At 46.5% G+C, this 21,987-nt stretch overlaps 2 protein-coding genes across 11 annotated transcripts in view; one reads left to right on the top strand and one right to left on the bottom strand.

Annotated features, from left to right (window-relative positions):
- Window positions 1–21,987, bottom strand: part of cacna2d4a (calcium channel, voltage-dependent, alpha 2/delta subunit 4a) — a 66,925-nt gene that overhangs the window by 23,041 nt on the left and 21,897 nt on the right. The gene's annotated exons all lie outside the window — the stretch shown is intronic.
- lrtm2a (leucine rich repeat transmembrane protein 2a) lies at window positions 584–21,958 on the top strand. Its single transcript, XM_040175366.2, has 7 exons — window positions 584–1,013; window positions 7,062–7,275; window positions 15,401–15,630; window positions 16,241–16,366; window positions 16,891–16,979; window positions 17,324–17,481; window positions 18,496–21,958. Exons 2-7 carry the CDS (start codon window positions 7,197–7,199, stop codon window positions 19,059–19,061), a joined length of 1,248 nt encoding a protein of 415 aa, XP_040031300.2. The 5' UTR covers window positions 584–1,013; window positions 7,062–7,196; the 3' UTR covers window positions 19,062–21,958.

Genomic DNA, 21,987 nt, shown 5'->3' on the forward strand with positions numbered 1-21,987 from the left:
CTTTGTCCCTTTTCTCTATTGCTCTCGCAGCCTCCCTCCCTCTTTACTATCTCCTTTCCCTCCCTTCCCTCAAACTCCTACTCCCGTTTTTTTCTCTCTCCATCCCTGGCTTCCACTCTTTTGTATCATCCCTCTGTATTCCACCTCCCTCATCCTCTTCCTGTCACAGTGGGAGAGCTGCAGGCAGACAGACGCAGCATTACACTAACGTTACTATATTTGACAACACACACACACACACACATATTCTCCTGCCACATGCACGGCTGCACACACACAGGGAAAAGAAGAGGAGGGGTTGGGGGCACAAAGACACACACACCCACACGGAAAGACAGCCCTCACGTGTAAATGCGCGGTTGAAAGGAAAAACACACACACACACACACACACACGCATGCATGCACGCACGCGCACACACACTCTGACGCGTGCTGAGTGCAGGAATCACAAACATAGCGGCACACAGAGGGGTAAGCGCATGACGCCAGCAACCAAACGCCGCTTTCTCTCTCTCTCTCTCTCTCTCTCTCCCGCTCTCTCACACACACTCGTGTCTCTCTTTCACACACACTCACACCTCTCAGACGCACACGGCAGTGCTAGAGCGAGCAGCGCGGCGCTGGACACATCATTCATGTAGGGAATGGATCCGAAGAAAAAGGATTAACTATCTCCATCCCTCTCCCGCTACAGACCCCATCCCCTCTTCTCTCCTCTCGTGTCTCTAAGCCTCTCTTCACCTCATTTCTTCCCCACACTATCCCTCCCTTTTCACAATTTATTGCTGGGGTTGAATGGAAGCTGGAGGAGGGGGGGCGGGGGGGGGGTTGTTGGAGGATTATTCTTGCATTATTCTCTTGACCGGGATCTTTAATGCGTGGATTTATTTGATATAAGGGGCAACAGCTTTTTTCTTTTTGATATTTTGTTTTTTTTGGGGTATTTTTGGCGAGGATGCCGGACGGCAGGAAGCCATAAGGCTGGTGTTCTCTGAGAGATTTGGTCAAAAGGTAAGTCTGCTCTTACTGGTGTTTGCTTTCTTCTCCTAACTCATGCACGCGCGCGGACTTCATTTCAAACCGCTCCCCGTATCTCCTACGAACGACGGTTCTGTGTCAATACAAAGTATTGAGGACGAGGAAAGATTTGGGCAATTTTAAGGCGGCCAAAGGTGCCTGCTGTGAGGGGTGGTGGATGCTGAAAATGTCAGCCCTTACCCTGTTTCCTGGGTACACACAACGTGCACATGTACTGGAATGTTTGGGCTGTGGTTTTAGGGAAAAGCTGGTGAGAGTGTGGGAGTGTTTTCTTTTCAAGTTATTCATAATTTAGAGCTAAACAAGAAAGAAGTACATAGAAAGAGGAGCAGCAGCGGCACACACACAGACGACTAAAATAAACTAAATGACACGCTGTAAAGATACTTATAACTCTAATATTTTAGATTAACAACATACCCTGCAGGTCATAAACAGGGAAAGAGTCAGCACATTATTCAGCAGATAAAAACTAATTTCCACAATCCACTTAAGTATTGAGGTCTACGTCTGCTTGTAACAAACCACATGATATATAATCTGTTGATTTGTAGCGCAGCCGAGGCTACAATACTGAAAATACACTGTATATTTTAGTTTTCTTCTCATAAATACAATATTGCAGATGTACAACCCTTGGATGTTTTAAAATTGCATGAGGTACTCAAACACAGCAGCCCGTGTAGTCCAGTAAAATCCCATGAAAGCCCATGTGACTCACAACAAAATGCCAGAACCAAATCCAGGTCGCTTCCTGCCTCCGTGATAAAGTGGAGGCAATGTGCATTCAAGTCTTGTCATGTCCAGCTCTGTTTAGCTGACTTAAAATGGAAAAATATACATTTACTGAGGCATATTCGTAAACGTTTATACATCTCAAAAAGTCCTCAAGAAATATTTACAGCCGTTTACTTTGTGAAAGTGTCTCTTAAGTCCGAGGCGGCATGTGACCAGCAGGTTGGAATTTGGCCACCGTACCGAAATTGCTGCACATCAGTGTGCTGCTGTGTCTCTTGGGGGTTCACGTCAGTGCGACTCTGTGTTAATGCACTAGATGTCTTCTGTTACATTTTCCTCGTCACAATATATATCCTCTTCATTTGCCCCTTTTTATCTAAACGGGCCCGACATACACAACTCTGCAGACAAGCTAAAGCTACCATTAGTTCTAATTAAACTGAATATTCACGGCTGTAATGTTTGGCTGCCTTAAGTCTCTCGTTTTTCTGACCTTCGCAGTGAATACTCTCTGATCCATCAGATGTTGCCATGTTGATCCTGTGGAGCGTGCCACTGATTTTTATTGCACCTGCTGTAAGACACTTTGTGGGCTCTAACCTTGTGAAACCGGCGTGACATAAGAGCGATTAACGTTCAGTGTGATAATGTGATAATGCAGTGGGTGTGAGGCCCCTCCACCCGGCTATCTCCTCTCCTGCGCCTCTACATCAGCAACCAATTAATGGGAATTGTCTGAATGTCCTCGAGACACAAACACGGAGAGAAAACAACGATCGACGACTTAATACACGGCTTCCTTCAATACTGCTGCCCATCTATTCATTCCCTAGAGACGTGTTGCAGCATCACTGTTTGAATACAGAAAAAAATCACCCACAAACCCCTAAGTAGTGTATTTTTGTTAAAGAAAGTGTACTTCACCGCAGCACCCACTGGAGATTGAGAGTGTGGATTAGAAAAATATGAAATATATAGATTTAGGTCAATTTTAGTCAAATGTATTTCAAATATGCACAATAAGATGGTTTACAGTTACTAGTTGCTATGCATGTTTGTGTTTGCTCGTACAAAATGTGTGTTTGTGGACACGTGCATTGGTGCTTGTATGTACAGTATGCGTCTGCATACCCACACGCGTGTGTAATTATACATGCCTTTCAACACTCATGTGACTTTTTGTCAAGCTGTTGTGCGTAGGTGTGCGTCGGTGTTATGTTGTGTGTCCAGTGAATGGGTGTTGCGTTGCCCCAATCCCTCTTCTCTCCTGTGTAAGAAAGCCATTAAAAATGTATTGAGACGAGCTGGGCTGCCCGTTAGCACGCAGCGCTGTTCCAATGACAAACACACACGTACAAACACACACACACACACACACACACACACACACACACACACACACACACACACACACACACACACACACACACACACACCATCAGGTGAATGCAGATGACCCTTTCAGGACATTTGGCTTTTAACTTCTTTTTCCTCTCTGTTGTCGTCCTCAATTTCAAAAAAATAAAACTGCTGTCATAAGTAATTCTCTTTTGAAAGTTTGGCAGGGTAGGATTTAGGGTGAGGTTGGGGTGGATGGGGGCGTAAACATCACAAACTAACATGCGAGATACTGCTGTTGTCCTGCATGAAGCGAAAAGTCTGTATTGTCACATGATATCATTTCACATTTCATTTGCAAGTCAAGTTACAAAATAAACCTACTTCTTCTAAGCAAACCATGATCTTCAGCTTCAAATCTACAGTAACCATTTAGTTTTGTTCCGTTTGTTTTTCAAACTGTGACTATCCGGGGGAGAAATGGGAATGCAGTTCCGTTGAATGGGAACGTCCTTTTTAAGAGACGCAGTAGCTTTCGGTTTGTGTTGTTAAATGATCTGCCATTGATACATCCGTTTAAACCAGGCAAAACACCAGCCAACTGCTGAATGTTGTGTGTCTTCATGTGCGTGAGGGTATGTGTGTGTGTGTAAAGAGGGAGGAAAGGGCAGAGCTGAAGTTGGATGGTCCTGCTGTATGTTTACAGCTTTGATGTCACTCATTGGGGGGCGAACGACCCGCCCACACACACACACACGCGCGTACGCACACACACACGCACGCACGCCTTCACACAAGGATAGACGTCTTCTTGAGTGCAGATGGAAAACGGTAGAAAATTGGAAGGAGTTCCGGCCATATTGGTTAAAAGCTATTACTCGAGTCTAGTCGTGCATGTCGCAAGAGAAATATACGGGCTGAAGTGGGCGCATTGTGAATAGATGAGCACAGTGAGGATGCTCACTGGAAATGGATTTGCTAGATCACAAGAAAATATACAGTACTTGACTGGCGTTAATAAATACAAGAACATCGCTGAGCCGTTCTCCATCTCCCCCACTTGCTATAGACGGTCTCGTCCTGCATCCTAAACATGGAGGACCACACACGAGCTGCCCAACTGGGCCGATCCAAGTCGGACACCTCTGTTATCTCAGCCTCGAGGTGTGCGGTCAAATGTTTTAAGGAAATGCGCGCCGGAGGCTGAGAATATCTAAGAAGCATCCGCATCACCCTCGTGGGGTTCAAATCCGGCACACGTGCAGACGAGAAGCTGTTAGTCGAATGAACGGGGAAAATATAGGATGGAAAGAGGGGAGAGAGAAGAGGGGAGGAGCGACCTGGGGTTTGGCAACCAGGTACTTACGTGTGTGTGTGTGTGTGTGTGTGTGTGTGTGTGTGTGAGATCGCTTGCGTGAGTGGATTTTGGCTGCCTTGGTTTCCAGGACAAATTGGTAAAAAAAAACAGCCTGACAGACTTGATGTGGTAACACGAGGCTGCAGAGGTGAACCCTCCAAAACACCTCCGATGCATCATTTATAGGACAGCTGCAGCGTGATTGCGCACAGTAGGGGTACTAAAATGGTGCAGCAAAAAAGAAGCGATAAACAATGCGATATGAATGAGATATAAACCAGAAATGAGCTTGGATTGCCGTCTTGTATCCGAATGGCCTCCCGGCCAAATTGTTTTCCTCCTCAAAATGAACGAAAAATAAGCAAACACAATGGCATGACTCATTTGAGAAATGGCCGACATGCAAAACGTGGCAAACACTTACAGTCCGGGAGCAGGAATTAAAGATTGATTCCAGACAGCTTCAAATTGCAGGCGGGATGTTTTATTCAATGAACAACGACGACAAAGGAAAAAATAGCATCCATCACAATGCTTTGTTTGCTTTCCTACAGTGTGAGCGAAATGAAATACGCTGCAACTTTCTTTTAATATTGCATAAACGGACTACATGTTTCAAACAAGGCGACAGCTCCTCAGCGCTACTATTTTAGTCGAAGCAGAGAGAGGAACCTTCCCAAATTCTCTCATCTGCGCTTCAGAATTCTTCCAAATTCTCTTGTCGAGGAGAGGAACGAGGATGAGGAGAAGAGAGGAGGAGGAGGTGGAATGGGGAGAGAGGGGAAGGAGGGAAGGGGATGGTGGATATTGGAAGATGAAGGTCATAAAGAGAGGGAGAAGATTGAAAGGCGGAGGAAGAGATGACGGAGAGGAGGAGAGGTGGCGCTACATGTGGAGGGAGTATAAAGACGGAGGGGAGAGGGCCGGGAGAATAGACAGGCGTCTCAGAGGTAATACCCATTATGATAAAACAAACGTCACCACACAAAACAGAGAATTTGAATGTACTTCCTGTTTACCAAAGGCCCGTATTTCTACCTCCTGGAGGATTTCCTGCCTCGCCTATATTGTCTTTTTTTATCCTTTCATCTGTCTCTTATCTACACCTTCTCTCCTCTTTGTGACCATCTGTCATATTTCACCTCGGCCACCTCAGTCGTCTCCTCCCTCTCATATATAACCGTCGGTAAATAACTCGCCGACACTCCGAGCAGATTGATGGGTGTTGCTTTTGGAAGTGACTGCAGTCACTGTCTGTTTGCATAGAAGGTGTAATCTACCTGACTGTCTATCATCATCATGTGTTCCTTTATTTCCCTCAGACACTTTATCCCCCCCCCTCACAACTCTAGATCATCTTTTCTTAACATAGCTAGCAAAGGCGTTATAGGGCTAATTTGCATAATCACTGCACACGCCATCAACAAGTGAGCGCTAACACGAGGCACAAATGCAACCGCGCCCCGACTGCATTGCAAAATGAGGCGTGGAGGAAAAAAAAAACCCTGCTTGTGTTTATGAGTTTTCACCCGAAAACACCTAACTGCTGAACAACAACCTAATCAGATTAGTGCCATATTTCTCCCTCTGCTGATTGGGTTTTGATGACACTTTAGGAAAAAGACGCATTTCACAGCAGCGCTCCGGCAACTCCAAAATCACACTGATTGGCCCAGAGGGGGCGCGAGTCAACAGCCAGCATCCGTCATGCGGCACTGAGGTTCTAACAAGTCATCTCCCAACGGCAATTTCCCACTCGTCACTCCTAACTTTCTTTGTCATCGAAAGAATCGTCCATCTGTCGAACTAACACAGAAAAATCTAAAGCAATCAGGCAGCATGTTAGCACAGGAAACAAAATGACAACCGCCAACAATATATCAACCACACAGCTAGCCATGGTACAAGTTGTACACACACACAACTTGTTTTTTTCACCACAACTTTCCTTGACAGGCAAATATTTTTCTTTGCAGAATCGTACACACAAACAGATGAAATGGCGCTTTGCGTCGGTTTTGTTCCGTCCCTGTGTTTCCATGTGAGTCACTTTATCGTTCTCTCTTCTCTCCCTACGTACCTTTCCTCTCCCTCCTCCTCCTCCCCTCTCACTCCCTTTGTCCCTCTTTGTGTGTCTCTGTGCCAGACGGTAGCAGCAAGGGGTCTGTCTGAAGGAAAGGCAAACTGATTGTGCAAACTGCAAAAAAAAAAATACATATGTAGTGTTTACGCCCATAAAAAAACGGGAGTGCTGCTGGAGCGCACGCACAACGTGCACGTACACTGTCCCACCAGGGAGTAAAAGTGCACACCCGCGCACACGCACTGAAAAACACTTTTAATAAATGCAAGGAAGCCATTGGCAAACATGAGTGTGCGTGCGCACACGGCATCCTGCTGCTTTAGCCTTCATGGCTGCTGGCGTGCATGTGTGTGTACACAAGTGTGCACGTGAGTTTGTGTAGCCCCATGCAAAGACAGTTTGATTGGATTTTGTCAAAGAAGAAGGATTTATAAGTAGGACAAAATTGCTTTACTCCTTAAATGTAACAGTCTATTCTCACTCATTTCCTTCCCTCTACCCACAGGTGCTTCGCTGTAGCCTTTCGCGGTCGGCGCCCCAGTGGGGGCCGAAAGGCATGGCGGCTTGACCCCCCAACCCCCCTCCTCCCCCCGACCGCCGCCCGTCCCCCATAGCCCGGAAGGCTGCCGAGCTCTGTGTCATGCTCCCCCACACCCACCCCCCTGTGGGCATCGGCCTGCCCCTCCCCAGCTCTGCCACCCACCACCTGGCCAGACCTGGTAAGTCCACATAAGCGGATTGAAAAGATGAGAGGGATGAGAAGGCCAGTAAAGAGCGGCGACGGTGTTACTCCACTCTCCTCTGATTGATTCCCATCTTTTGTAGTCTTAACGGCACATGAAAGGGGGGAGGAGGGGGGAGGGGGGCAACTGTCTGTTGTGACAGCAGCTAATGTTAGCATGCCCCGGGCGGGCAGGCGCAAAGGGCGAGGGCATTGAGCACACTTAAGGCCACGTGCCAAGTCCCCCGGTGAAATGCCACATCACTGTGTGTATTATCACGGCAGTCTGTGGAATCCGAGCGGCGCAGGGAGAGGATGATGGGCGAGAGGCGTGCAGGTTATTTAACAGCCCTTTTCTTGTTTTCCTAACCATTTTACACTATTTGCCCTCCTACGTTTATCTCTTCTCGACCCTCATCTTTTTCTCACAATTCTCACCTCGCTTTTTCTTTCCGCCTTTCCTCTATTCCCCCCACTATTCCTGTCTCTTCCTTTCCTATACCCCGGATACGCTCGGTACAAAAATCTGTCGGAAGTCGGGTGGCATAGCAACAGATACGACAGCTGAGTGCATGTGTGTGTGTGTGTGTGTGTGTGTGGTGTGGATTAGACAATGGAGTGAATGGATCCGGCTCTCTGTGAGATTCCACACTTCCTCAGTTAATACGCAAACACGAATGCTCCTTTCTGCATTCTTTGTACATCTAATATGACACAAGCGTGCATACATGAACAAATGCTCTTTGCAGGAAAAGAAAAGAAAACATAGACCACAAAAACAGGGATCTTTGTCTTCATGTTGGGGAGGCATTGTTGCTCCAGAGGTGTCAACGGGCCAACGCGCCGTCGCAACCCACCGCGTCACACTGGAGACACTAAAAAGGGCTGTCAGACCCTCCACACTCGCACACGGCACCTACGTATACGCCGATGGACACACCGCCCTCTGGTTCTCTTGGTTCTCCCTCCATCTCTATCGCACCAACTCAGCTCGCTTCCTTTCTCTCTTAACTTGTCCTCAACCTTTCGTGCATCAGTGAGACTGCATTACCTCACTCAGTTTCCATCTCTCCGTTAATTTCATTACGTTTTGTTCACATAATTCTTGTATTAAGAGTATTGCTGAATCCTTTTCTCTTCCAGTCATTCAAAATGTTCCATCTCTTCCATGCAATTACGTTCTTGGCATGAATGTTAGGCTATATTGCCAAAACTGTCTCTTGCACTTAGTGGAATTCAATATTCTTTTTTGACACAAAATGTGCATAATCAATACTGCAGAATTTTGTCGCCACAAAGGTTTTCTCGTACTCTGTCCTTTGCTTTGTACTGTCCCTCTATTTGTCTCACTACTCCTAGCTCTCTGATCTCTGTTATTATTCCTCAAAGTCCTCACTAATACACACACTCGCACAGAAACGCATGAATCACTGCAAGATGCTTCGGAGTGGAGCGCAGAAGGCATTCCATCAAATCAAAACCAACGAATATGTCAGATTAATACAGTGCAGAGAATGAGTTCCAATCATCAAGGATGCATTTTCCTCTTATGAGGATGACGTTCATTTAGAATTTGACAGGCACAGGGAACACAAAAGGTGCTTTCCATTCAGTGTTGAAAAGAAAAAATCAAAGGTATCCTTTCATCATCAGTTCTCGGATTTTTTCTGTTTAAGCTGCGTGGGTCATATTTTCAACTAATGGTTGTAAAACTAAGATAAAACGCTGTGACCTACACGAGACAGAGGTGATAATGCCTTTCTGAAAGGTTGTGGAGGTTGCTTTGTGAATATATTAGAGTGTTCAAACCCAATGTGCCTCAGAGTAAAAAGAAAGAAAGTTCCAAATGATAAATACTGTGAATGTATTTCCATCAAAGGTTGTTGCATAATTATTACATTACATGTCATTTAGCTGACGCTTTTATCCAAAGCGACTTACAATAAGTGCATTTCAACCGTTAGGATACAAACTCAAAAGAACATAATGTATTGTTTGAAATACATTATTACTAGTGAAGTGATTTTCATATTAGTTGGTGGTTAATACCATCTACATGCTATTTTCTTTTCCTATTCACACATAAACACACTCTGTGGCACGTCTGGTCGCACTGTGCCTGCGTAGGTGTTTATGCACCTTGATGGACCCGCCAGATTAACTCACCGCATACTCAACAGGGTGACAGAGAGGAGGGAGGCTTTGTCTATCACTGCAGACCCTAACGCACTGACTGAGACCAAAACCCTCGAAGCGCAATAGAGCCATGATACTTAGCATTGCAACCTCTCGTACTCATTGCCCTGCAGTGACTGAGGTGATATAGCGTCACGCTTGTGAGCGAGTCAGAGTGGAGATACACGTTAGATTGGTCGGATGCATCAGCTGTGAGAAGGTACCAACCCAAAGTCATCACCGGGCGGTTAGTAGCTGGAGGAACTTTCTGCCCCTCTGGTCGTGGGTGTTGGCATGAAGCCACAGCAGTGTGACAAAGTGTGTGTGTGTGTGTGTGTGTCTGAATGTATGTGAAGCATTAGGCTTGGAGCGGAGCCTGATCCCTTAGTGATACATGAGACTCAGAGTTAAATAGAAACTGGAATGAAAGCTTGTTGGCAAACCACCCAAAGCATCTGGAAAATTCTACCGTGTAATCAATAGCCATTTTAATGTAATTGGAAGTTATTCGGAGAAGGCTCACGTTGATTCCCGAGTCAACCTCAAGGTTCCTCCCCTGAAGGACAACACGCAATTTTTAGTCTAATCATTCCCCACCATCTTTCTGTCCTCTGCTCTGCAACAGTTTATAGCATTGATCACACAACACAGTACCAACTAGTACCATCTACACGGGCCGCTGATGTCCTAGCGGTTTGTTTTAGGAGTTGACGTTTGTCGTGTGGATGCCAGCTCGGCTACCAGTTCGGCTACCAGCGTCATCTAGGAACCGGAAGATTTCTATGGCTGAGGCGACCTTGAACTAGCTCCAGCTGGACACAATGCCTGCAGAAAGCTGCGTGTCTGCAAGCAGGTGTATTTTGTCCTCCTCTTTGAACAAAGTTTAGTTCGGTACAGGTGCAACAGGAATTTGCCGGATGAAACACACACACACACACACACAGTACTGGCTTACTTTCAAAGGACATTGGGAGGGACGGATTTGGATAATCCTCTGTACCACAAACAGCACCACTCCACTTCAACACTTCCAATGCAGTATTACACAAGTCCAGCGTGGATCCAGCATGAGGCTGAAAAGATAACAGGGCTTATTTCTGATAAAGAAATAGCGCTTGACCCACCAGGTAATCAGAGAAAATGTCCTGGATAAGCAATTTGAGATGAGCTCGATTGGTAAACACTTCACAAGCCTTTGAAAAGGTCATCCAATTAACCAGATGAGGGTTATATCTATCCATCTATCTGTCTATCTATAGCACATCAAATGAAAATTGCTTAGATGTGTGTGTCCGTGCTCTTTGGACCAACGCCACCCGTCAATCCTTCCCTTCTCATGAACGAGTGGTCATGCATTAAGACTCGTCATCCAAGGCGAAATGTATTCTACTGCGGATGTGTGTCAAAAGCCAAGCATCCTTAATTTGCATCGAGCCTCCAACCGGGGCCCAGTCGGAGTGGACAGTAGAAAGCGATGTCGCGTCCATTAAAGATGTGACAAAGATGGTGGTGCAGTGAAAACATGGCGCTGAAACTGGCCTCGAAATTGTGCTTCACCCATAATTTGCTTTGCATCACTTGTTTCTCGTTTGTTTGTATCCCTTTATCTCCCCCTCTCTCTGTTTTACCCTGTCACTCCTGCTAATTAAAAGCCACTATCACAAAAGCAAATGTCTCTCCCGTGGGCCATGCTTTGTGTGTGTATGTGTTTGTTCGCGGGTGTGCGTGCAGTGTAGTCACAACAAATTGATACAGATGAGCATGAATTACAGAGGCAGCTCGGCCTACATCTTTACCCACTCGCCCCTCCAAGTAAAAATAATGATTCTGTCCCAGCGAGGCGAAATTCTTCAGGAGAGAAATGGATGAGGGGGACAGAGAGGGAGTAGGTGGGAGAGAAAAGGACACTGAGAGAGTTAAACAGAGGGGTGAAAAAGACAGAAAAGAGAGAGAAATACTGGAGGCTAAAAACAAGATTTGAAAGAACTACTAGAATCCCTCCTCTTCTCGTCACACTCCAGCAGGTGTGCAGCCTGCATCCCTGCACCCCGTTTGAGCGTGCGCGAGCGAGCGTCACTTTCTGTGTGTGACTAAGCGTTTAAGTGCCCGAGAGTCAGGCAGGTAACTTGCTCCTCTCTCTTCTTTTCCCCGTCGTCCGTATGCGCTCGGTTGCTGCGGTAACACAGCGTCACCGTGTCAACGTTGAAACAACTTGGTGACACTCCTGAGACAGTGATGTTATACGTGTGTGACTTTTGTGTATTCTTTCGTACGTCTTTGATAAAGCCCTAGACAGAACAGCGCTGCATTGAGTGGGACGATGGGCTGAATAGTGAAAGAAGGCATTCAAACACACACACACACACACACACACACACACTCAAGGGGAGCACACGCACACTCTGGCTGGCTAATTTCCATCCGCTAAACCAAGTGACGTCTCGATTTACAGATCAGACCTGCAACAGCCTCAGAAAAATGACCCCATTGAGGTGTGATTGAACCTCAGATGTGACAAGATGTCAGGCGTCTCATCGGACGAAAACAAAATGGATCCTCGCAGACAATATTTAACTTTAACATACAATGAAATACTAATTGTCATCATCGTAATGATAACAATAATATAATATAATATATATGCTGTCATCATTATACCATCGTTATTGGTGCGACTGACCTTGAGGAGGACCAATCGTTTGAATTATAACGCCCTTGATGCCCTTAAAATATGCTAAAAGTTGACTGAGTTGCTTGACTGAGTTGCTTGGCTGTTGATTGACGCTGCAGCTAAAGACTAAGTAGTGAAAAATCCTCATCACAATTTAAGTTGAGTGGTCTTTATCCACACGTAAGTTTAGGCGAGCCGGTGATTTATCTGACATCTATTGGAGTCGATTCCAAGCACTTTGGCTCAGACCTCTACGCAGAGGACGAGGCATCGAAGTGTGAACAAACACAGGCCGGCGATTCGGTTGCAGAGAGGACAGCTGGTCGCTCTGGTAATAAGAGAGCCCAGAGTCTGTCGCCTGCACGGAAAACAGCTTGGCCCCTGGTAACATGCGACTGTGCTCAGTAACCGAGGTGCCTGTGGAGATGACATCATCGCTGGGTCCAGTGTCACCCTGGGGCCGCTGCATATAAACTTACAGACAGCTGAGGCCCCGGAGGTGTTAAGCAGTGTTACCTAGGAGACGCTGTGAAACATCACAAACATTTACTGGAGTCATATGACTCTTTGTTTGTTTTTATATATGCGTGTGTGAATGTGACAACCAGTAAAAAGAACATTTTTTTAAGATTATGATCCTGCAAATGTGTACAAAGAGAAATTAAACAGGCAGAAAGTTTCAAAGGGATCACCTCTGACCTGTGCCTATATGAAAAAGAGAACTTTTAAAAGGGTGGAACGATCTTCGTATTTGGCAATCACAGAAAATGAACCTTAAAGAAAAGCCGCAATCATTATATTCATATGGGATGAAGACAAAAAAATTGCCTTAACCTTCTGCAATGTAATTCCAAAACAAATGCCGATCAGTGTTTCTGGTGGAGGGGGACATTTCCCACAACTGTCTGTCAGACAGAGACCGCTGTCAGAGTTGCCTCGGCACCCTTGCTTCAATCAAACAGGGAGATGGTGTTGCATTTTAATGCCCCGCCTCAGTTTGTTTCCCATCCCTGCCTGATTACATTTGCCTCCAAAAAAAGTCAGCACTTTTGTGGAATGTGTTTGGGCCTTCTTAGAAAATATCCAGTCGGAAGTCTAAATTAATACGCAGAGAGCCCCTCAAACTTATCTGGACAGAACCCCCCCCCCCCCCTCTATCTTCCTCCGACTGTGGCCAAATGTCTTCCTTCGTCTTCAGGCTGTGTGCAGCATAACAGCATGAGGACAGAGAGCAACTCAAATGAACCAAAACGAGGGAAGCAAAAAAGATATGTGAGTGAGAGGGGGGGTCACGATGTTCAATAACAGAGGGAAATGAGGGGAGAGGGGGGTTGCGGTGGGGCGCGAGAGGCAGAAGAATCAGCGGATATAAAGAACACCTGTAACAAAACAGAGCCTGCATAGGAGACGGAGAGATATAGAAGCTGCGTAGAGGTGACCACAGTCTGGAATCGGACATTATATGCCCCCCCCCCAACCCCTCCCACCAGCTCCCTTCTCCCTCTGAGTGACATCGTTATCCCAAATCTCACGAAACCACTGCACCATTTTCAAACGGAGGAATTCACGGCTACTCTGCAGCGGAATCCCTGCAGATTGTTCCTGAGACGGCGCAGTGACAGAAGTGTCCCCACTTGGGACAGGATGCTTCAGAATCACCCCTTTATCATCCATTTATGAAGTGGCGTTCATTTTTTCCCAGAGATTAGGATTATACTGCCGGACGGAGCAGAGGGGATAACAGACATTCACGGTTCACACGCAGATCTCTGTTACAAGGCCAAAGTCTTTATGTTCTGATACTTCTGACGTGTATTCACAGAGCTGCACAATGTCGTTTTGATTCGTTCTATGTAATTACCTTTCTACTGCACGTGGAAACTTTCAAATACGAAGCAACGACACAAAGTCAGACAATTATTTGCTGTTGACAATGAAAGCACATAATAACTCTGAATATGCACACAAAAACACTTTACTTTATTAGGGACATGAATTCAACTGACAGCGTTCAGAGCAATGGCTCTTTACTTCCACGTTTACTTCCTTGAAGATTCAAGAAAGTCAATTCATGCAGCTTGGTTAAAACGGCATATGAAGCTCGTCATTTCCTCCATTCTTCATGCTGAGCAAGCCGTCTGTGGAGTCGCTGCATATTTGCCTAAATCAAATTTCCCAAATGCCAAACTGTGCCTTCAATAACATTTTGATGGGTTTAAGAGGTGATACGTCATTCAATTTTCCTTCCTGAATGCATCACCCATTCTTTATCATACATTAAGGTAAGCGTTTATCTAGTGGTGTGCTTAAAGGGAATAAAACATGATTTTAAAGCCTCCTCTCAACTCACTGCGTTGTCACTGTGAGAGACAGACAAGCAATATAGTGGAAGGCAATGGAGCCTTTGATGTGAGTGAGAGGAAGGAAAGAGAAAATGAGAAAGAAAGTACATTTAGAGAGATTCGGAGGAACTAACAGGATGAGACAAAGTGCGACAAAAGGCAACGGCACGCTGAGACATCGATGCTAATAATATGCAGATGATGAAATCTGCTGATGAAGCGGAGTCGTGTCAGGAAGTAAAAGTGCTGTCTCCTCCGTCTGGAGTGTTTCTTAATATTACGCTTTGTTGGTGCTAAGCACACACTCGCTCGCACAAGCATATGCCCACACACACACACACACACACATACCCAGAGAGATAAAGCCATGGCGATAAGCCATTGGACGGAAACAAAGTCAGCCACAGTAACGAGGCGCTGAGGGAATACAGAGCAGTGCCAAGAGACTCGACGTGAAGGAGAATGAAAAAGATGAAGAGACTGCGGCAGGCGAGAGACAATTGGAGTGGATTGGAGAGAGGGACAGGCAGGAATGAATGAATGAATGTGAAAAGGAACGAATGAAAAAGCCTCGGTTTGTGGATACAAATACAGACGGAAAAGGTGCAAATAATGACGCACACAAAAAAGCTTGAAATGGAATAATAGGGGAGAAGGTAGAAACAGGTTATGAGTAGAAATTATTAAATTGTTGTTATCTGCGGGATAAATAGTCCAAAATGAAATAAAAACACCTGTGAGGTGCACACAAACACACACACAGACAAATGACCGAAAAAAATGATTTCCACCTAGAAGCCCTTGAATTGATTTGTTTATGTGCTCACTTCTTTCTTCCACGTTCCCTGCAGTCCTTCCCCCTGATTAGCTGAAGTCAATTCCCCGTTTAAATGTAATCCTGTTGTGTCTCTTCGCTCCTCCCTCTCCTCCTCAAGTCTTCCTCTGTGTCCTGTGCCTCCTGTCGACGCTGCTGTCGGCGGCCTCCTCCTGCCCTCCTCCCTGTCGCTGCGGCTCAGACGGTGCGGCGGTGGACTGCGGGGGCCGGGGTCTCTCCTCACTGCCCCCACTTCACCTCCTGCATCCGGGGAGCCGCTCCCTCCTGCTGGCCAACAACAAGCTGGCCTCGCTGGGAGCCTCGGCCTTCGCTAACCTCTCCTCTCTGGAGGTCAGGGGCCAGATTTTTATCAGTTGTTTGTCAGTGGAGTTGAATATGTCGATTGTGTTACGTGGCACTGCGATATTCATGCCGTGACCTTGCACACTCAAACCCCCGCAGGACAATAAGTGAGACTCTTATCTGAGAAAACTGCAGACAACCTGTTCTCTCAGTCTGAAAAAGTTAAGAAAAGCTGACATTTTCAAAGCTCTGCTCCGTTTGACATTTTCAAAGCTCTGCAGCTCTGCTCTATATATTGAAAATATAAGAGCGAAACATATAGTTACTGTCCCAGCAAAAAAAAGCCAACGTATTTCCACACTTCTAAGCATCAGTCCACTGTAATAAAGTGCTTCACAACAGCTGGTTGCGTTGTTGATGTAGATTTATACACTCAAGCGTTGCACTGGTGAATTTATCTGAATAGGATCGAACACTTAAGGTGTAATATGTTTAAAAGTTTTTTGCAGCAGTTCATCATTTTTTAAGATTGACATGTGCATTAATTCTCTCGGAACGGGCCGCTGAATCTCACTTTCAATTAAAAAAACTACTAAACATCGGCAATGTAAATGCAAATGTGCGTTGTGTATTTTTCTTCTATGTGTGTGCTTTCTAGGAACTGGACCTCTCTAATAACTACCTGGATAATTTACCAGCTGGGTTATTCAGAGACATGTCCAACCTGACGAGACTGACTCTGCACAACAACTCGCTAACAGCGATGGACAGAGATCTCTTCCAGGTACAACACCACCCGTGGTGCAGTCTGTAAGAAGGCCGTATGAGGCCGTATCCAAGCTAAGGATCACACAGCACCAATGGTGCTAAATAGTAAAGGAGCCATGCATTGTTTGAAATATACCATTAGATCAGCTGATACCCCTAAAAACTCATGCATCTGGATGCAGAGAGATGCGCTGCTTCCCTTCCTGACTGTGGCTCCGCTGTCTCTGATTGGGAGCAGAGCCAACCTAAGAAGATAGACACGACTGGGATCGCGGCCAGGCTGTAAATTTGTAGTAAATTGTTTGCTAAACGCTCTCATCCACTTGTACTTGCACCCAGGCGGTGCGCAGGATGAGCCTGTGTCATGACTTCACCTGGGACACTAAATCCTGCGAGATGAGCTAATCGGGCGACGCTAGCCGTGTTCCTTTGGCATCAGTGAAAGAAGCCAATGTTACCAGCATGAGATGAGGGGAATCTACCGTATAATGCCGAACTGAACGGGCTGAAAACCGAGTGCTTGTTTTGATGTTTCTACAGGGTCTGGGGGGTCTTCAGAGTCTGGATCTGTCCCTGAACGGTCTGTCCTCTGTTCCTCTGGGGCTACTGGATGAGCTGCAGAGCCTCAGGTAGAAACCTGCACACTATGAACACTTTACATCACTGTTCCTTAACACACAGTCCAAACAAATCTGGCAAATGTGTGCAAAATTAAATAAAAAAATGGTAAAATTGATATTCAAGGACATGTTTGTTCCGCTTTACTTTACAGACAAACTTTTTCCTGCATGCAGTTTTTAATCACAGCTTGCAGATTTAAGCACAGTGTGATGTAACATCGTTAGTATACAATTCAGATATTCAACAGTTACAGCACACTACATTTAGCGGTTGCCCGGTTTCTAAATCCGCGCCACAGAGGTACATGTAACTGATCTTATAATCGATGAATTCATCTCTGATTATTTCATAGGTGGCTGTCTCTGGCAGGTAACCGGCTCCATGGTTTGGAGAGGGCGGCGTTCGAGCCGCTCGCAAACCTGCAACACCTGGAACTGGGACACAACCCCTGGGAGTGTGACTGCAACCTCCGGGATTTCAAACACTGGATGGAGTGGCTGCTGTACAGAGGTACGGGTTCGATTCTCTAAACTAGAGAATTCCTCCAAGGATCCAGCCGTAAGGCGTCTTTGGGTACTTAGCGCTACGTAAAATGAAAGTGTTATAAAGATAGCTGAGTGTGCGCTTGGGTTTCGCCTCCGCTTCCAGCGGCACAATAAGACTGCATCGGTGAGTCGATACGTACTTGAGCGCTTTGCCGCGTGTTAACCACGTTCCTCTGCAGGCTGTTAATAAATCAGATAACCGCAGCTGCTCTGCGCTCTCTCATCATGTGTAAGAATCTACATTCACCTCAGCGCCTTGGGCCTCAGCTGCCCCGCTAATGAAGCATCGCTTCTCCCCCCCCACACCCCCCCGTCCTCGCTTCATTCTGCTTCTGTCCCGCTTTGCTGGGCCCCATTCTCCATCTCGGTCAGCCCGAGGTCGACACGCGGCGGGAATATGATTGAACAATCGCCAGAGCAGCAGAGGGAACGGCAAAGCGGCCTTTTTCCGTATTTGAACGTGAAACAAAGGCGACGAAGAACTGAGATGAAAGCACCTGCGGCCTAAACGTCGCTTTCCTCGCGCTGCCTTTCTCTCATCCTTCGACCTCACACCTCATAGTCATGCGGCTTCGCGCGTCCGAGGTAGCAGATCGAAGGAGAAGGACTGACCTCCCGACAGGTATTGCGCGGGAAGACTCATTTATCACGTGGCAATAACAAAGCGGAGACGGGCGCCCCGCTGCCGCCTGTGGGAATCAGTGACTCAGATGTTTCTCTGCTCTGCTAAAGCTAAGCACGTGCTCTCATGAATTATAGAAGGGCTTCGTTGAGGTTATCTCTAACTTTAGGCTAGAGAGCCCAGAAAACTGTGTGTGTGTGTGTTAAGTGGTGTATGACTCATCCTTGTGTTCACACAACCATCCAACTCTACCGTCCCCCCCCCCTCTGTGGGTTAATTGGTTCTGCTTTACAGGCGTAAGGCATTTACAAATCACCCTCCTCTTCTGTCTCCGCACCTCTTTCCTCGCTCCTCCAGGGGGAAACGTGGACGCGGTGGAGTGCACGCTACCGAAGGATCTCCGTGGGCGAGACATCCGCGGCGTCCCGGTGGAAATGTTCAACTACTGCCTCCAACTCGAGGACGAGAACGGGGGCGCGGGAGGGGAGGGCTCCCGTACCGGACAAGGGGGCGCTCCGCCCTGCAGCAGGAACGCTCTCAACCCCAGTGGGGCCACGCCGATCTCCGACAACGCTGGCGATGACTCCTCTTCAAACGCGGGAGGTGGAGGTGGCGGAAGAGGAGGAGGAGGAGGAGGAGGAGGAGGAGGAGGGGGAGGTGGAGGCGCCGAGGCCCCACCGGATTGTGTCCGCGCCCGCTACCGGCCCGTGAGCGTGCGCCGCGCCATCGGCACCGTGGTGATCGCCGGCGTGGTGTGCGGCATCGTCTGCATCATGATGGTGGCGGCGGCGGCCTACGGCTGCATCTACGCCTCGCTGATGGCCAAGTACCAGCGGGAGCTGAAGAAGAGGCAGCCGCTGATGGGGGACGGGGAGGCGGACGGGGACGAGCGGGAGGACAGACAGATCTCCTCCGTGGCCTAGAGGGGTGACGGGACCGCGGTGGGGCGGAGGCGTCGAAGGTCGGAGGTCGGAGAAGCAGAAATTTGAGGATGAAAAGGGCTCAAAGGAGGACAGAGATTGAAGAGCTTGTTTTATGCACGCAGATGTTATGGTGTCTCTCAATTGGGCTCTCCAACTGACACCCTCATCACCCTCTCTGCGTCCTGCTACTATTTTTAGCCGTCTCCCTCCGCAGTCCCTCTTTCCAAACACTTCACACACGCCTTGTGCGTTCCCATGTTCTCTCCTCCGAGCGGCGCCATGCTCGCCGCAGCATCAGTTACCGACCGCCCCTCCAACTCGCCTACCAACCACCTACTGCTGCTGAATTTAACGTTACATCGGACGAGAGAGGACACTGATTTAGTAATCTCTCCGGTATGAAACATATCATTTAAGCTGTTTGAAGATGCTCGCGGTGCACGGTCAGTCAGTATTTGTAAAACTAGATTGAATTTTCAGGGATTTGCGGTATGTATTATTGATATTGATGATGATGAGGAGACGTTGTTGTCGTAGGTGGTGCCCAGCTCTCATTTTGTTTGCGTCTCTCTTCACATTGCCAGTAGTTTCTGCAAAAATAAAAGCCACAGGACCACAACCCAGATCCCTCGTTTCCTCCTCTGGGTCACAAAGAAACAGTCAGTGTTGGAGAGCTTTGGGGAAATAAGAGGAACTTAATGGATAAACACAAAGAAATACAATGTATATGCTCAAAGCCCTTTCTTTTGTTGCAAAGAGAATACTAAGAGGAAACCGTTTGGACTGAGTAAAATAATCAATCACGGACGGCTGGACTTGTTCAATACACCAGGTCAGAGACAATGATTCGATATTTGGACCAGATTTGTTTCTCTCTGGACCGTTAACGTCCTCCAAGTGTCACAGACCTGGAGTTTTGTTTGTTTGTCAGTTCAACAGGGAACAAACCATTTGAACTGGAATTTCACTCTGCTGTATCTTTTCACTTTTGCTCAGACTCTCGCTTAATGATGCTTGTTATATGATGAGTATTATCTGGATGGATTAAAAGCCACTTATTGTGGTGGAAAAACGTTCTGTTATCAATTCACACTTGTTTTAATGGGCTTACTGCGTTTCAGAGGACCACAGACTTTGCTGTAAAACAGATATTATTTTTTCATTGTCAGATTGATTTCACACCTCAAACGTAACTGTTTGTGACTCTGGCATGGAAGCACTATCTCAGAGAACTTTGTCTCCTGTCAAGGACGACAAAACTTCAGACGCCTGCACTTTATTTCCCGAACATGATCTCCCTCGCCCTCATCCCTCCTCTCTCTCTCTCTCTCTCTCTCTCTCGCTCTCTCCCTCCAAAAACGGACGATTTGCCCAAAGGGATTATAACGTACAAGGGATTCAACAAAACGACGCTGCTAATTTCCCCCGCTCCTCCCCATCCTTTTATCGCCCCTTCCGTCTTTTCATCCAGTGATATTTTTGGACAGTATTTCACACTTTCTTAAAAGACGTCCACATCCTCCTTTCCTTTCATCCATCCCGTGTCCCATATCGCTGCTCTTGTGTTTTTTTCTTTAAAGGTTCAGCAATATGCAACGGCTGGTCACCACAACACGAAAACGATGTCATCGCCAAAGAGTCCTTATGTTGAAAACTTAGTAATCGTCGCATATTTGAGAGGAATCTTTTGGCATTCCCTCATTCAATATTCACGTAAACCTGTGATGTTTTGCCCTCAGTGATAAAGAGTCTCAAGAACCTGGCTGTCATTGCATATTGCTCCCCTGCAGAGGAACCGTCGGCCCATCTCAGTTAATCATTGGCTGGAAATAAACCTATATTTATAGTGTGTTATCTTATACCTGGGTATGATGCAGATAACTATTATAGTACTAGTCTGATATGGTGTGTTGGCCCATCGATTCCCCAAAATGTTTTTGACGTGACACAGTTTTCTCTACCAAATAATGATGTACGTCTTTTGCTGTGTTCATGACTTCTATGTTTTTGTTTTAGTTTGAATATCTGTGTGTTTGTTCATTTGTTGTGTTTTATTTATTCGTGTTCAGTAGCCGTCACAGTTTCCGCATAGAAAGAGTTTGGCCATTGACAACGGGAGCGTTTATCAGGGAGAGGTTGTTTAGCAGAGACAGTGAGAGACTTTGTATCCTACAAATTATATTCAATTATGCAACGGATTTAAATTAACTTTCAGGCAGAACATTTGTGTCTAAAAGATGTTGGGCATGATTGCATTTATTACTTTATTTCTACAACATCCCAAAATGACATTATAATGATGCTGACATTGTGACAACAAGTTCCTGGTCAGAAATTGAAACCCTCAATTTAAATTCCATGTGTGAGATTGGACATGAGATCAGATAAACTATTATTAAAGACACACCCTGACCTCGACACATTCACAATAATGGCCTTTATGAACACTAGAAAACTCCTTAAATCTGCAGAGGACCCCCCCGCTCCCCTCGGAGTAGTTGCATATGAAAATATTCGTTGGATACTGAGCTGTTCTGATGTCAAGATGCACATAACTCCGTAGAAATACATTTGATCCCGAATTGTAAATGAAGTGTGAACGCACTTTTTGCCACAGCGTTCGCCTCACTAATGACAGCAACGACGCTCAGGTAAACTGAATAATCAGCATCTTCGGGAAGAAGTGGTACACGGGGTTTAAAAGTGAATCACAGGGGACTCTGGGGCACCGAAGAAAAGGGCGATGGCTAAACTCTGTCTATGAATGTGGCACCATTGTCCTCCCGGCCCTGCGCAGCTCTTGTGTTGGTGGTAGCTAAGTATTTTAGCTAGCAGAAAAACCTGTTCCTATAGCCTGTGTGTGCAAAGAAAAATAAATTATAGTTTGTTACGTAAAACTGCAGCAGCCATGATGACTGAGGGCCTT

This window comes from Gasterosteus aculeatus, chromosome 4, assembly GCF_964276395.1.
Source record: "Gasterosteus aculeatus chromosome 4, fGasAcu3.hap1.1, whole genome shotgun sequence".
In the NCBI taxonomy this organism is placed as follows: Eukaryota; Metazoa; Chordata; class Actinopteri; order Perciformes; family Gasterosteidae; genus Gasterosteus; species Gasterosteus aculeatus.

Bases quoted from the DNA above. Each gene is read 5' to 3' on its own strand.
- lrtm2a (XM_040175366.2), top strand. From the start codon at position 7,197: ATGCTCCCCCACACCCACCCCCCTGTGGGCATCGGCCTGCCCCTCCCC. The intron at 16,980-17,323 runs GTAGAAACCTGC...ATTATTTCATAG, and splicing joins GATGAGCTGCAGAGCCTCAG to GTGGCTGTCTCTGGCAGGTA. The intron at 17,482-18,495 runs GTACGGGTTCGA...TCGCTCCTCCAG, and splicing joins GGAGTGGCTGCTGTACAGAG to GGGGAAACGTGGACGCGGTG.